Below are 17,318 nucleotides of genomic sequence, written 5' to 3'. Positions count from 1 at the left end.
GGCACTTAATGCACACTAATTCTTAGTGTGTGCTATATCCTTTAGTGCACCTTAGTAAAAGAACCCCTACGTTAGGAAACAGCCAGTGTATGTAACTGGATTACTTCTTCCAGGAAATTCCTGACTGACACTTTCCTGGTGAAGAATGAAAATATCCTAGCAGACACAGTTGTAATCAGAGTGCCAAAATATGCAGTGTCTGTCCTTATTCCTTTTCACACCTTTCAGAAGGGAATCTTCATATTGACTCTGTCATCATCTCTTTCCATCAGTTTTCAGCAGGGAACCACAACGCAGTCTTTCCTTTTGCCCCTTTCCATAAGTTCATAGCTGGGAATCTTCACACACAATCTTGGGGAACCTTATTTGACAGGAACCAAAGAAAAGACAAAATGGGTAAATACTGGGGGCACATACAGAGGATGTGGGTAAGGGAAAGAAAGGACCAGAGATCAAGTAGAATACACTTTATTCAGGACTAATGTGCACCTTCTCTATGTTACTCTTATGCCTTCTTACCAGCTGTCATGAGGAAATCCTTATACACAGCATTTCTTATTTGAAGTCTTCCCTGGAGCTTGCTAGTGATCCTGTAGCTATCTGGATTTTCAGTATGTCCACAGTGATTTTGGTTGAGATAGATTTGTATACGTTTGGTCTCCAATGTGTGTATATTTATCTCTTGTGTATTCATTGTGGCTATCCTGAGGACCCAGCTATCTATGGGCCACCAGAACATATTTAGGAGATCCAAGATGGTGACGGATTGAGTAGCGTTAACGGACGCGCTCAGAATCGGCCCTAACGAACGCCGCTGTTAGCACCTTACCCGTCGGAAGATGGGCAAGCGGAGATGCAAGGTTCAGGAGGTTCCCTCCGTCCCGAGTGGAACGCCTCAGCTGCAGCAGACGACGATGGACCGTTTTGTGGTGTTGCCCGGTCCCGAGATGGTGTCTACTCCAACTGCGGGAGCCTGCCTTGTGGAGCAGGACAACAGCGTAGACGGGGCTTCCCTTAGCCCTGTCGAGCGTGCGGCGCCCCCACAACCCGGAAGGGAGAATCTTCAGGCAAGTCCTGCCGCTATGGAGAGAGACCAGGCTGTGCAAGGAGGGATTTTGCAGGAGAAGAGAGCTGGAGCTGGAAACTTGGAGGAACCAGAACTAACAACTACTCCTGTTATTTCAATAAGGACAGTGAGTATACTGGAACAAGTTTCAAAAGCCCCTCTACTGGATTGTATAATGGGAGAGGTAGTGAAACCAGCCGTAGTGACATTGGAGTCACTTTGGGACTTGACTTCCAAGACCCAATCTGCATTACAAACTGTAATTCTAAAAAACATGGGGGCAATACAAGTTTTATCAGAGACTGCGCTAATTCATCTAAAGACTAGTGAAAGCCATGCCTCTGAAGTTAAAAGACTGTCTGAAAAAGTTGGAAAGATTGAACTTATGTAGCAAACTTTACTAAAAGACAAGAAATTTACCTTAAGAAGCCTGGAATATTTAGAAAATCAATCTAAGAGACTAACTTTGTGTTTTATAAATTTTCCCAGGTTACCATTGATAACTCCGACGCAAATGGTTAAAAAATATCTGATGGAGACACTGGGTATGCCCAAAAACTCATTGCCCCCAATAACTAGAGCTTTTTATTTACAGACTGATGTTAAAACATCAGTAAATTTACCAGAACAAGGAGCAATGGGTCTTTTGGCATTCCTGGAGTCGTCTCTTGAAGTGATAACACAAAGAATTACTTTGCTTGTAACCTTTGCATTGGAAATAGAGACGCAGTTCTTAGACTTTCCCTTAGACATTTGGATTCTTTATTTTTGGGATCAAAAGTGAGAGTTTTCCCGGATTTATCCAGGGAAACTCAAAAGAGACGCAAGATGTTTTTGTTGCTGCGCCCGAGAGCTTTGGCAATCGTGGCAAAGTTTCTTTTGAGATACCCATGTGTATGTAGATTAATCTTGCAGTCTAAGCAATATCAATTCTTTGACCCAAATCAATTGGAAGATTTTCTAAAAAGCAGGGAAGAGGTCAATGTACAAGTCTAGTCACCTATGCAACGCTGTATGCAGGCATTGAGTAACCCACTAGGGAATGTAGCTACTTGTTTGATTTAACTTAATGTGAAACTGCTTATTTAAGCAGGGAATTTTTTTTTTTTTCTATTTCTTTCTTGGATCGATTTTACATTATTGTGGTCGTTAGTAAGAGTAGCATTTCATGTAGAAAAATTTTCTTGTATTGAATGGAATTTAATTCAATTAGTGTAATATCACTCATAAATGTTATGTTTGGTAAAAACTTAAATAAAGATTTAAAAAAAAAAAAAAAGAAGAACATATTTAGGAAGCCCTGCTGTACTTCATGCCAGCTGCTTTCATCAAGAGCCGTCATACCCAGCCTCTCCCTTTATTGCTTCTTTCTAACTGTCATCCTGGAACCATCATAGTGTTGGCACCAAATCAGTGACAGAATTTAAGAATGCTTGTGAAAGGTGAGCTTGTTGATGTAATGTCTCTAGATTTTCAGAAAGGTTTTCACAAAGTTCCTCATGAAAGACTCCTGAGAAAATTAAAAAGTCATGATAGGAGGCAATGTCCTTATGTTGATTAGGAACTGGTTATTAGACAGGAAACAAGGTAGGATTAAATGGCCATTTTTCTCAGTGGAGGAGGGTAGATAGTGGAATTCCGCAGAGATCTGTACTGGGACCTGTGCTGCTTAACATATTTGTAAACTAGTAAAAAAGGCCCGTTTCTGATACAAATGAAATGGGCGCTAGCAAGGTTTTCCTCGGAGTGTGTATGTTTGAGAGAGTGGGTGTGAGAGAGAGAGTGAATGTGCGAGTGTGTGTGTGTGTGAGAGAGATAGAGTGAGTGAGTGCGAGTGTGTGTGTGTGAGAATGAGAGTGTGTGCAAGTGCATATGTGAGACACAGTGTGAGAGAGAGTGTGTTTCACACAGACACAGTGTGTGCAAGAGAGAGTGTGTGTGTGACACAGACTCGCTGTGAGACTGAGTGTATGAGACCAAGAGAGTGTGTGAGTGACTGTGTGACACATAGAGAGTGAATGTGATACAGTGTGAGACATAGAGTGTGTGAGGGAGAGAAAGACATTGACTGTGAGAGAGAGTGTGTGTGTGACAGAGATACCTCCCCCTCTGGTGTCAGCCCCCCCTCTCTCTCTGGTGTCAGGCCCCCCCCCCCCCTCTCTCTCTGGTGTCTGAGCGTTACTGTGCAGGACGCTGAGCTCTGGCTGTGCTTCAAGGAACTGACCAATCCTATTTAATAGAATGCACCACAAACATTCTGAAGCCGAGAAACCTCGTGTAGTTGGTCACTTCTGCTTGTGATGAACCCGGAAGTACGTGATGTCAATTCAGGAGATGGATACAGAGAGCAGGAATCCCTCTGCCATGCAGTCAGCTTCAGAATGTTGGAGGTGCGTTTTATTATATAGAGAGATGATATGGAAATGGGAAAAACAAGTGAGGTGATTAAATTTGCAGATGACACAAAATTATTATTATTTTTCAAAGTTGTCAAAATACTTGTGAACTGTGAAAAATTGCAGGAAGACCTTAGGAGACTGGAAGACTGGGCATCCAAATGGCAGTTGAAATTTAATGTGGACAAATGGAAAATGGTGTACATTGAGAAGAATAATCCAAATCATAGTTACCTGATGCTAGGGTCCTCCTTAGGAATCAGCACCCAAGAAAAGTATCTAGGTGTCATTGTAGACAATACGCTGAAATCTTCTGCCCAGTGTGTGATGGCAGCCAGAAAAGCAAACAGGATGCTAGGAATTATTAGGAAAGGCATGGTAAATAAGACCAAGAATTTTATAATGCTTCTGTATCGCTCTGTGGTGCAACCTCACCTTGAGTATTGCGTTCAGTTCTGGTCACCGTATCTAAAAAAAGATATAACGGAATTAGAAAAGATTCAAAGAAGAGTGACCAAAATGAAGAAAGGCTAAAGATGTTAGGGCTCTTCAGCTTGTAAAAGGCTGAGGGGGGGGATATGATTGAGGTAAACAGAATCCTGAGTTGTGTAGAACGGGTAAAAGAGAATCAGTTTTTCACGATTTCAAAAAGTACAAAGACCAGGGGACACAATGAAATTACATGGAAATATTTTTTCATTCAAAGAGTAGTTAAGCTCTGGAACTCATTGCCAGAGGATGTGGTAATAGCGGTTAGCGTATTTGTGTTTTAAAAAAGGTTTGGACAAATTCCTGGAGGAAACGTCCATAGTCTGTTATTGAGATAGACATGGAGGAAGCTACTATTTGGGTTTCTGCCAGGTATTTGTAAACTGGATTGGCCACTTTTGGAAGCACAATACTGGGCTAGATGGACCATTAGTCTGGCCCAGTATGGCTATTCGTATTTATTTATTTTGTTTATTGGGATTTATTAACTGCCTTTATGAAGAGATTCACCCAAGGCAGTGTACAACAGGTAGAGTTTAACATAAGACTTACAATTTTGCTAACAGCATAATAATAGTAAAATGACCAAGTATAAACAAATACAATAAATGAGGTAAATTTGAAAGCAGCAACTGAAACCTAATAATAAAACTACCATAAAACAGTATAAAAAATATACACATTTAACAGCACTGTAATTCAAATACCAGAGATATAATACAATGTTAGCATAATACTGATAATACACCTAATAAGTATGCATTAGAACATTCAACTAACATACATATGATGCTAATGCTTTTCTACAATACAGCTTACCATATAGCTCATGGACCAAGTGCAGATATATGATGGAGACAAGATGCGTGGTACAGAGTCAGTTGGGATAAATAGATGGTTGGCTATACTCAAGGCAAGTTCTTTGTAACAGTTTAGCAAGTAATGATCTAAGTTACGTCGGCGCAGAGAGGATTACTCTCCCTCTATTCAGGAGGTTCCGATGCGTCGGTCTAGGAGCCCGGTATCTGCTCCTGAGCCTTGACAGATTCTGCCACTGGGTCCTTTACCAACCCCCGCTGCCTTGTCTGACGGCGGCTCTCGAGCGCATCAGGGCCCTTCTGGAATGGTTGCTGCGCCAGTCTGCTTCGGTGTCAGAGGTTCTTGCGCCTTCCGTACCGTCTGCTGCAGCGGCATCTGGCCCTTCGCCTGTGTGCCTCCTGCGGCATCGGTGTCTGCTGCCACCCAGGTCGACTCCCCTTCGACATCGGTGGAGGAAGCTTCACCGGAGTCCAGGCGGGTGTCGACTTCTCGGCACCGCCATCGAGGACGTCGTTCCTAGGCGTCGAGGCAGGCTCAGTTTCAGACTGCTCTGAGGGATGTCTTGTCCAATACTGAAGATGAGCATTTGTGGGAGGAAGAGGAGGATCCCAGATACTTTTCTTCTGACGAGTCCTATGGGATTCCTTCTGAACCTTCCCCTCCACTAGAAAAGAGGCTTTCTCCACTGGAGAGTCTATTCTTCACCTCCTTTGGGAAATGGCTGCGGCTATTCCCTTCCCTACGGAGGTTGAGGATGAGCCCAGGGCTGAGATGATCGAGGTCCTGGATTATCCTTCTCCACCTAGAGAGGCTGCAACGGCTGCTTTGCATAATGTACTGAGGGAAGTCCTTATGCGAAACTGGTCATTCCCTCTGTCTAATCCCGTGATCCCGAAAAAGACTTAATCCCAATGTAGGATCCACGGGGAGCCTGGATTGTTGAGGTCTCAGCTACCTCACAATTCCATGGTGGTGGACTCTGCTCTCAAAAGAGCCAAGAGTACTAGGAACTATGCCTCTGCGCCCCCAGGCAGAGAATCTAGAACCTTGGACTCTTTTGGGAGGAAGGCGTATCAGGCCGCTATGCTCGCTGCCAAAATCCAAACATACCAGCTCTTCACGAGCATCCACTTGCGGAACTTGGTGAGGCAACTGTCTAGCTTGGTTGATGCGCTCCCTCCGGAGCAGGCCGAGCAGAAGGCGTATCGAAAATTCCTGGCCAGGGGTACGCTCGACACTTTTGATGTAGCATCCAGGATCGCTGCCCAAGGTATAGTGATGCGCAGACTCTCATGGCTGCGTGTCTCTGACCTGGATCATTCGGTCCAGCAGCAGATGGCGGATGTTCCTTGCCGGGTGGATAACCTTTTTGGTGAGAAAGTAGAGGATCTAGTTGACCAGCTCAAGAAGCACAATGATGCTAAGGATTCTCTTTCTCACCAGGCGTCTTCTGCTACTACCTACTCATCTAGGAGGTTTTTTGGAGGGAAGAGGAGTGCTCCCTATTCCTATGCTAGGAGTAGGTACACTCCTGCTTCTCGGCAGCCTGTCCAGGCTCAGTCCCAGCGCCTCTGCGGCTCCCCAGCAAAAGCAAGGAACGGGCTTTTGACTGGTTCCAGTTCAGCATAGCCTCAGTAAAAGTGTCCGTGCCGGACGACTTGCCGTTTGGAGGGAGGTTGATATTTTTTCACCAAAGGTGGCCTCTCATAACCTCCGACCAGTGGGTTCTTCAAATAGTCAGGTCAGGATACACCCTCAATCTGGAATCCAAACCTCCAAATTGTCCACTGGGAGCTCATTCTTACAGTTCCCAGCACAAACGGGTACTTGCAGAGGAACTCTCCGCCCTTCTGAAGGCCAAAGCGGTCGAACCCATTCCACCAGGGGAAGAAGGGCTGGGATTCTATTCCAGGTACTTCCCTTGTGCAAAGAAAACAGGGGGGATGCGTTCCATCCTAGACCTAAGGGCCCTGAACAAATTTCTTGTCTGAGAAAAGTTCAGGATGGTTTCCCTAGGCACCCTTCTTCCCATGATTCAGGAAAACGATTGGCTCTGCTCTCTAGACTTAAAGGATGCTTATACACACATCTCGATACTTCCAGCTCACAGGAAGTATCTTCGATTTCAGCTAGGAACATAGCACTTTCAGTACCGTGTACTTCCTTTTGGCCTGGCGTCTGCGCCCAGAGTGTTTACCAAATGCCTAGCTGTAGTTGCAGTGTTGCTACGCAGACTGGGAGTGCATGTGTTTCCTTATCTCGACAATTGGCTGGTGAAGAGCACCTCGAAGGAGGGTGTTCTGGAGTCCATGCGAATGACTAGGGTGAAGAGCACCTTGAAGGAGGGTGCTCTGGATTCCATGCGAATGACTCTTCAGCTGCTAGAGCTACTGGGGTTCGTCATAAATTATCTCAAGTCCCATCTCACCCCAATCCAAACTTTGGAATTCATTGGAGCCCTGTTGAACACTCAGACATTTTGAGCTTATCTTCCCGAGACAAGGGCGGACAGCCTTCTGTCCCTGGTGTCCATGGTTCGAGCGTCTCACCAGGTTACGGCTCAGCAGATGTTGAGACTTCTGGGACATATGACCTCCACAGTTCATGTTATGCCCATGGCATGTCTACATATGAGATCAGCTCAATGGACCCTAGCTTCCCAGTGGTTTCAAGCTGTGGGGGATCTAGAGGATGTAATCCAACTGTCCTCCGGCTTTCAAAATTCTCTTCACTGGTGGACGATTTGATCCAATTTGACCATGGGACGACCATTCGAAGTTCCTCAGCCATGAAAAGTGCTGACGACGGATGCATCTCTCCTGGGGTGGGGAGCTCATGTAGATGGGCTCCACACTCAGGAAGCCTGGTCCTTTCAGGGAAAAGGTCTGCAGATCAACCTTCTGGAATTAAGAGTGATCTAGAACGCTCTTAAGGCTTTCAGAGATCGGCTGTCCAACCAAGTAATCTTAATTCAGACAGACAATCAGGTTGCCATGTACTACACCAACAAGCAGGGGGGCACCGGATCTCGCCGTCTGTGTTAGAAAGCCATCCAGATGTGGCTTTGGGCTCGCTGTCACGGTATGTTTCTCCAAGCCACTTATCTGGCAGGCGTAAACAATAGTCTGGCTGACATGTTGAGCAGGATAATGCAACCTCACGCGTGGTCACTGAACATGGGTGTAGTCCGCAAGATCTTCCGAGCGTGGGGCACCCCTTGGTGGATCTTTTTGCCACTCAGATCAATCACAAGGTCCCTCAGTTCTGTTCCAGACTTCAGGCCCACGACAGACTGGCGTCAGATGCCTTTGAATTCTTTGACTGGGTGACTGGAGAATTAAATCAGGGATGTGCTATAGACATAATCTACCTAGATTTCAGCAAAGCTTTTGACACGGTTCCCCACAGGAGGCTCTTGAATAAACTGGACTGGCTGAAGATAGGACCCGAAGTGGTGAACTGGATTAGGAACTGGTTGACGGACAGACGCCAGCAGGTGGTGGTGAATGGAATTCACTCGGAGGACGGAAAGGTGAGTAGTGGAGTGCCTCAGGGATCGGTGCTGGGGCCGATTCTGTTCAATATATTTGTGAGTGACATTGCTGAAGGGTTAGAAGGTAAAGTTTGCCTTTTTGCGGATGATACAAAGATTTGTAACAGAGTGGACACCCGTGAGGGAGTGGAAAACATGAAAAAGGATCTGCGGAAGCTAGAAGAATGGTCTAAGGTTTGGCAATTAAAATTCAATGCGAAGAAATGCAAAGTGATACACTTAGGGAGTAGAAATCCACGGGAGACGTATGTGTTAGGTGGTGAAAGTCTGATAGGTACTGAAGGGGAGAGGGATCTTGGGGTGATAGTATCTGAGGATCTGAAGGTGACGAAACAGTGTGACAAGGCGGTGGCCGTAAGTAGAAGGTTTCTAGGCTGTATAGAGAGGGGAGTGACCAGCAGAAGAAAAGAGGTTTTAATGCCCCTGTATAAGTCATTGGTGAGGCCCCACCTGGAGTATTGTGTTCAGTTCTGGAGGCCGGATCTTGCTAAGGATGTAAAAAGAATTGAAGCGGTGCAAAGAAAAGCTACGAGAATGGTATGGAATTTGCGTTGCAAGACGTATGAGGAGAGACTTGCAGACCTGAACATGTATACTCTGGAGGAAAGGAGAAACAGGGGTGATATGATACAGACGTTCAAATATTTGAAAGGTATTAATCCGCAAACGAACCTTTTCCGGAGATGGGAAGGAGGTAGAATTAGAGGGCATGAAATGAGTTTGAAGGGGGGCAGACTCAAGAAAAATGTCAGGAAGTATTTTTTCACGGAGAGAGTGGTGGATGCTTGGAATGCCCTCCCATGGGGAGGTGGTGGAGAGGAAAACGGTAACGGAATTCAAATATGCGTGGGATAAACATAAAGGAATCCTGTTCCGAGGGAATGGATCCTCAGAAGCTTAGCTGAGATTGGGTGGCATAGCCGGTGGTGGGAGGCGGGGCTGGTGGTTGAGAAGCGGGGATAGTGCTGGGCAGACTTATACGGTCTGTGCCAGAGCCGATGGTGGGTAGTGGGGCTGGTGGTTGGGAGGCAGGGATAGTGCTGGGCAGACTTATACGGTCTGTACCCTGAAAATGACAGATACAAATCAAGGTAAGGTATACACAAAAAGTAGCACATATGAGTTTATCTTGTTGGGCAGACTGGAGGGACCATGCAGGTCTTTTTCTGCCGTCCTCTACTATGTTACTATGTATTGGGGGACATGCCTTCTCTATGCGTATCCTCCCATGCCTCTAGTAGGGAAGACTTTGCTGAAACTCAAGCAAGACTGTGGAACCATGATCCTGATTGCACCCTTCTGGCCGCGTCAGATCTGGTTCCCTCTTCTTCTGGAGTTGTCCTCCAAAGAACCGTGGAGATTGGACTGGAGGGGTCGCTTCTACATCTCAACCTCCAGTCTCTGGCTGTCACAGCCTGGATGTTGAGAGCTTAGAATTCGCCTCCTTGGGCTTTCGGAGGGTGTCTCCCGAGTCTTGCTTCAAGAAAAGATTCCACGAAGAAGTGTTACTTTTTCAAATGGAGGAGTGTCTGGTGTGATAGCAAGGCCCTAGATCCTCTTTCTTGTCCTACAAAGACCCTGCTTGAATACCTTCTACATTTGTCAGAGTCTGGTCTCAAGACCAACTTCGTAAGAGTTCACCTTAGTGCGATTAGTGTTTATCATTGCCATGTAGAGGGTCAGCCTATCTCTGGACAGCCTTTAGTTGTTCGCTTCATGAGAGGTTTTTTTTTGTCAAAGCCCCCTGTCAAACCTCCACCAGTGTCATGGGATCTCAACGTCGTTCTCACCCAGCTGATGACATCTTCTTTTGAGCCACTGAATTCCTGCCATCTTAAGTACTTGACCTGGAAGGTCGTTTTCTTAGTGGCTGTTACTTCAGCTCATACAGTCAGTGAGCTTCAGGCCTTTTTATTTTTTATTTTTGTTACATTTGTACCCCGCGCTTTCCCACTCATGGCAGGCTCAATGCGGCTTACATGGGGCAATGGAGGGTTAAGTGACTTGCCCAGAGTCACAAGGAGCTGCCTGTGCCTGAAGTGGGAATCGAACTCAGTTCCCCAGGACCAGAGTCCACCACCCTAACCACTAGGCCACTCCTCCACTTGGTAGAGCATGCACCTTATATCAAGTTCCATCACAACAGAGTAGTCCTCCGCACACACCCTAAGTTCCTGCCAAAGGTAGTGTCAGAGTTCCATCTGAACCAGTTAATTGTCTTGCCAACATTATTTCCCCGTCCTCGTACCCGCCCTGGCGAAAGCAGTTTGCATACCTTGGACTGCAAGAGAACATTGGCCTTTTACGTGGAGCGGACAAAACCCTTTAGGTAGTCCGCCCAGTTGTTTGTTTCTTTCGATCCCAAACAGGAGGGGAGTCACCATCGGAAAACGCACGATCTCCAGTTGGCTAGCAGATTGCATATCCTTCACTTACGCCCAAGCTGGGCTGACTCTGTAGGGCCGTGTCACAACTCACAATGTTAGAGCCATTGCTGCGTCATTGGCTCACTTAAGTCAGCCTCCATTGAGGAGATTTGCAAGGCTGCAACGTGGTCATCAGTCCACACATTCACATCTCACTACTGCTTCCAGGATACCCGACGCGACAGTCGGTTTGGGCAGTCAGTGCTTCAGAATCTGTTCGGGGTTTAGAATCCAACTCCACCCCCCTAGAACCATTTTTGTTCTGTTCCAGGCTGCACTCTCAGTTAGCTGTTTATGGTTTCAGGTCAATCTATGTTATGTCCTCGCCGTTGTGAGGTCCAATTGACCAATGTTCATTGTTTTGAGTGAGCCTGGTTGCTAGGGATATCCCACATGTGAGAACAAGCAGCCTCCTCAGAGAAAGCGAAGATACATACCTGTAGCAGGTGTTCTCCAAGGACAGCGGGCTGATTGTTCTCACAAACCCGCCCACCTCCCATTTGGAGTTGTTTGTTTATTATTTTCTTTTTGATTAAACTGAGCGGGAACGCTCACGCGACAGGCAGGAAGTCGTCCGTGCATGTGCGGTGCTTGTGGTTCAGGTGCTAGAAGGCTCTGGCAAAACTTTTTAAATTTTGCTGTAGAAAAATTTGTCGTTTCCTGGGCCGCCGTGGACGCCGACCCACGTGAGAACAATCAACCTGATGTCCTCGGAGAATACCTGCTGCAGGTATGTATCTTTGCTTTTCAGCGAAGCAAGAGTCTCGTAACCAGGAGCGTTCTTTCTATGTGATGCGTCTATCCATAGATGAGCCTCTGACTTCACTGTTAAAAGCTTCCCTTTTTTATTAGGCTTAGAACTCATGTTCAGAGCTAAGGAAAATTACAGAATGCTAGGTAATTTCTCTGTTTAGGTAAACAAGCCATAATGTGGGAATGTAGTCACATGTTTCTCTGTCCAGGTGGCCAGTCTGGACTCAAAACAGGCTCCACCTCTCCCTTCACATACCAAATTAATTAGAGCCGTGTCTTCTTACACATTCCAAATCATTTTCACACAAACAGAATCAACAATTATTTTAATGAGAGAGTGCACTGTCGGTCACTCAAGTTGAAAAGCAATTTTTAAAATCCTTTACACCCCCACCCCCCAAATTGTACTGCTGGCTATGCCCAGAGAGAGAGCCTGTTGTTAAACATTTTCCAGCATACTACTGTAGTAGGGGCTGCAGTGATATATTAGACAGATCTGTTTAGTAGCTGAGGGAAATCTAAGATATCCTTACCAACAACTGCTGCTATAGTAACATAGTAGAAATGATGGGAAATAAGTATGGCCCACTTATGCAAATTCTTCCAAAATTCTCTTGATGTAATACTAGCCTGGATATTTATTTATTTGTTATATTTGTATCACACATTTTCCCACCTATTTGTAGGCTCAATGTGGCTTGCATATCAGAGCCCTTGAAATGGCAAGACTATTTTCCACTCAGCTCACCAAGACTGGTTTTAATCTGACAAATGGCACCAAAATGGAAGAAGTGAAGAAATACCTCTTTAAATCCTCAGCGCTGCTTTTAATCCCAAAGCACAAGCATCGCAGAAAGGAAGAAATGTGGCTTTAAAGAACTACAGCTGCTTTTACTTTTGCAGTACAAATGTTGCAGAAAAGAAGAAATGACCATCTTTTGTTCCCTCATTCATAATCCATCTCAAGTATTAGGAGAAAAAAGGCTTGAGAGGCAACCACCGTCAATAGCTTCATTGCACACTATCTTCTACCAGCTTCCCAACAAGCCTCACTCAGTAAAGGATTCATTAGCTGAGAAAGAGAAAGAGCGCTATGTATCAGTATCTTGTTCAAGGAATTCCTGTCCTCAGCGGGTGAGTCAGCTATGATCTCAACCCCTGTATCCAACTCCATACATTCCTTCAACCATTTCTTGACAGTATAGTAAGGATTTGGCAATATTTCTGTCTGCCCCCTTCTGTAAAGAGTATGATATGTGCTCTCACAGGAACTAGCAATCCCCCTTCTCCCCTGCTTCCTCCAAGTAAACTGCTGAATCACTTCCTTGTCCAGCCCTGTCTGAGCTTTCCTCAACTCTTAGGATCCATCTCATTTCCTTGCTTTCTGAGAACTGTGACACCTATCTGGAGGGATCATCTCTAAAGTCTCCCTCCTTTTAGTAAAGTAGTCAGGGTTCAAAGCAGGAGAATCTCTAGTCAAGGCCTATCTCCCTGCTTGAATAAACATACCCTCTGATCTTCCCAGCAAAATCAATTTATAGTCCCCTCATTCTATAACATGCTGTTACATAGATTACAGATTAAAAATGAGCAGCAGAAATTGTTTTCTGAGAAATTTTCACCAACAGGTATTTGGCATTCATTGCAGTTGCTCCATCTTTATAGAATGAAATGCTTTTTGATCTGAGAATGGAAATCTCTTACAGCGAATTCAAATCAGGTTTGAAAATAAACATGTTTAGGCTAAAGCAGCTAGGGCTCTTCAGCTTGGAGAAAAGGTGACTGAAGGGGGAGATATGATAGAGGTCTGTAAAATAATGAGTGGAGTTGAATGGGTAGATGTGAAGCGTCTGTTCACACTTTCCAAAAATACTAGGACTAGGGGGCATGCGATGAAGCTACAATGTAGTAAATTTAAAACGAATCGGAGAAACGTTTTCTTCACTCAACGTGTAATTAAACTCTGGAATTCGTTGCCAGAGAATGTGGTAAAGGCAGTTAGCTTTACGGAGTTTTAAAAAAGTTTGGACGGCTTCCTAAAGGAAAAGTCCATAGACCATTATTAAATGGACTTGGGGAAAATCCACTATTTCTCGGATAAGCAGTATAAAATGTTTTGTACTTTTTTGGGATCTTGCCAGGTATTTGTGACCTGGATTTGGCCACTGTTGGAAACAGGATGCTGGGCTCGATGGACCTTTGGTCTTTCCCAGTATGGCAATACTTATGTACCTATAAGCTAGTAACTTGAACTGACTTCTGCTGTCTTACCAAGCTGGTGCACCAGGTCTCTGAAATGAGCTGGGCTTGCTGTAGTCTGGGGAGCAGATATAATTACCAGCCTATTTCTCTATAATTGTATACTGTCTTTGTCTCTAATTAGTTCATGTTTGATGAGTGTGTCCTGACAGTTCTTTAAAGGTCTACTATGTATCTTTCTTGGATGTCCTTGTCTTGCCTAGTATATACTACATGTTGATTGCAATTAAATGTAAAGTGTGCTCTGATTCTTTTAATAAGAAACTCACCAAAACCAGTCCAAATCAACAGGAGTTCTTTGAAAAACAAAACTTCGCTTTTAAAGCCACTCCAAAATAAAACATTCAATAGTCAGACCATCAGATATATATCACCAGCATGTCGGGTTTACTGCACTATAGTATGCTAACATAAATGTAGGGACTGTCTCATACGTGTTAAGTATACAGCAATGTGTATGTCTATTAGCTCTATAGAAATGATTAGTAGTAGTAAGTGGAAGAAATTTTTTCAAGATCCTATTTCAAATAAATGTAGAATAGAATGCTGAAATTCTTGTTCCTTTGTTTGAAATTAGTCTTTCTCTTTTCTCCCTCTTCTGCCCATAGAAAAGCTATTGCTGTCTGATTGGAGTGGAGGAGTGGCCTAATGGTTAGTGTAGCGGATTTCAGGCCTGGGGAACTGGGTTCGATTCCTGTTGCTGCCTGATGGCTGACAGTGGGTTGAGATCCTGGGGAACCAGGTTCAGTTCCCTCTGCAGCTCCATGTGACTCTGGCAAGTCACTTAACCCTTTGTTGCCCCAGGTACAACAGTAATACAATGTGCTACTTAGATTGTGAGCCCACTAGGGACAGACCCCCAGTACCTGTAAAATGAAACTGTAAACTGCTTAGGTGTAAGCAGTACATAAATGCTAAAATGAATGAATGACTGAATGAATTATTAGTTTCCCTGTGCATTCTGCACAAAGACTGGGGTAGAAACTGTTTTCACCTGATATTTGTCCTAGTCAGAAACAATAGTACTAGAAAGCTTAAAAAAAAACCCAGGAAATATGCATCACCACCTCTTGCTTGCCTCACAGTTTAAGCTGGTCTCTCAGGATGGCTATGGCCAGTACGTATTAGTAGGGTACAACAAGACAATTATTCTGGGGATGCAAGCCACAGAGTGTCCTGAACATCGCAGCTTATTAATGGGGCCTTGAGGCTCTCTCCTAATTTCTACCCTGTGCCACCAGCATGTCTAACACCAGCCTTGATGATGATTGGTTTGTTTTCCTTCATTTTTATATACACATGTAGACGTGAGTTTATACCTGTGTGAAGGAATAAAGTGTGGGTGCCCTTTTTAATATTTGATATGTAGATAGGATTTAAGAACTGTCCATAAACGTTTTCAGGATTAAATGCTGACATGCAGGTTTTACATATTTCTGTTTTCTTGGTACAGTTTGGAGCAAAAATGGAACATGGAGCATCTATAGAGCAGCCAAGCACTTCCCTTTCCCAGCAACTGCAGCAACTGCAGAGACTGATTAAAACCAGCAAGGAAGAAGAAATGGCCTGTGAACTCCATCTGTCCACTTTGCTGGACAATGTGGACATATGATGAAAAGCAGTCTCCACTTCATGTGAACATGTATATTTTACTAAACTAAACTGTTCCCTTTCTCACTGGGAGAATCTGTGTAAATCTTGTCCATAAATTTTGTCTCTATGAGTATTACTGCTATGGCTCAGTGGTGCTCATACTGCTCCTTGGAGCCCCACTCTCACTTCCCATAGCCAATATTATTACCCTAATTCATATGAATGAATGAATGAAAAATGTGTATATACTCAATTTCCAATTATACATCTCACAAGTATGTATTAAGAATATCCTGAAAATTAGACTTCATAGATAAGCATGAGGATCAGTTTGAACACCACTGCTGTAGCTGACCCATCTAGCATGGGGCATTAGAACATCTCTTCCTGGGAACAGAAACTTAAGAACATGAAATGTGCCATGCTAGTTCAAACCTAAGGTTTATTGAGCCACTTTGATAAACAGTTTGATAAAGAGTGGCTGTCCTCAAGTAATTGTTGATGGACTTTTCGTCCACAAACTTGCTGAAACCCTCTTAAACTCAGCTATGATAGACGCCTTGATCGCTTTCGCTGGCAATAAATTCCATAGCTTGATTGGTTAGTGAGAAAATTTTTTTTCCAATTTGTTTTAAATCAGCTACTTCCTAACTTTGTGGTGTCCTCTAGTCTGAAAGGGTAAATAACAACAGCCTGTTAACCTGTTCTGCCCTACTCATGATTTTATAAATCTCTATCTTGTCACCTCTTAGTGGTCTCTTCTCCAGATTGGAGAGCCCTAACGATTCTCCAACTAAGTGATTAAGCATAAGTAGTATATGATGGGAAATGGTATCACTGGGTTTGTGTGATAAAGCAAAACTGTATAGGTAAGCTTCTTAAATAGGAGGTGTCATCTCAATGAGCAGAGAATTAGAATGGACTAAAACACAACATTTCTCATAAAACAATTTCTGCTGCTCACTTTTAATCTGTAATCTATGTAACAGCATGTTTTTTAATCATTATGACATTTATTATTTTATCCTAACCTTTGTGATGACTTGATATTATTTTATTTTTTTCTTCTAAGTAACAGGTACTAGCTCTGTGGGTGCTGTGTGTGTGAGGACACCCAATGTTCCCTCCTGCTATGGAGCTACAGAGGAGGGCAGGCAGAAAAAGGTTTCTGCTTCACCTGCAGGCTGTTGGGCAAAGGGGTTGCAAATCTTCAGACCTGGAAAGGGAAACTGGAACTGAGAGAAATTATGAGGAGGCTGAGTGAGTTGCTGAAAGAGAGGGTGAGGAACTGAAAGAGGAAGCTGGGCAGGGGTTGAGGATAAATGAAACGACTTATTGCCTAGGAGACAAAAGTTCATGTTCAGTTTTATTTGATATACCATAAATTATGCTGCTGACAGGGAACAGGCTCAAACAGAAGATACCAAACTAAATTTGCAAAAAGACCTGTGTAAAAAGGTGAATTATAAGGGTACTTTTAAATTTCTGAATAAAGGATTGTCATGATAGAAAGCAGAAGGTTGTTCCTGAGAGTAGGGGCAATAGCACTGAAGCAAGAAATCCTGATATAAATCAAGATGGATTTTATGATAGGGTACAAGAAGGCATTGCTGAGAGGAACAAGAGGGATCGCTAAGGGATATAAGGGATAAGAAGACTGGAAAGAAAGGAGAATCCTGAGAGAAAAACCTGATGGACAGTGGTCAGGTACTTGAAGGGACTGCAGTATGCTGTGGGAAACCAGTGCTCAGATATAAAAAGAGGGGAAACATGGTCATACTTTTTCTTCCTGAATAGGAGTTTAATGGCAGTATTTTACATCCAGTAGGTTTTGGATATGGGTGACTTGCAGTCCATGATATAGGGAATTGCAGTAATCCAGATTAAAATTTGGAGTGAATTCTCTCATATAAGTATAAAAGAAGTTCAGTCTTTAGTGAAACATTATTCGTTTTCATTTTGTG

General features: G+C 44.0%; 1 protein-coding gene across 1 annotated transcript in view; it reads left to right on the top strand.

Moving 5' to 3' along the window:
- The window catches only part of MCM3AP (minichromosome maintenance complex component 3 associated protein), an 888,504-nt gene extending 872,114 nt beyond the window's left edge, over positions 1-16,390 (top strand). The window contains 1 exon segment of the mRNA XM_030208795.1: positions 15,215-16,390. Coding sequence (XP_030064655.1) covers positions 15,215-15,373 — 159 coding nt within the window. The 3' untranslated portion in view covers positions 15,374-16,390.
- The last annotated feature ends 928 nt before the right edge of the window (positions 16,391-17,318 follow it).

This window comes from Microcaecilia unicolor, chromosome 7, assembly GCF_901765095.1.
Source record: "Microcaecilia unicolor chromosome 7, aMicUni1.1, whole genome shotgun sequence".
Classification (NCBI taxonomy): Eukaryota; Metazoa; Chordata; class Amphibia; order Gymnophiona; family Siphonopidae; genus Microcaecilia; species Microcaecilia unicolor.
Note: the sequence above shows the minus strand (reverse complement) of the source record. Positions and strands in the feature narration are given on the sequence as shown.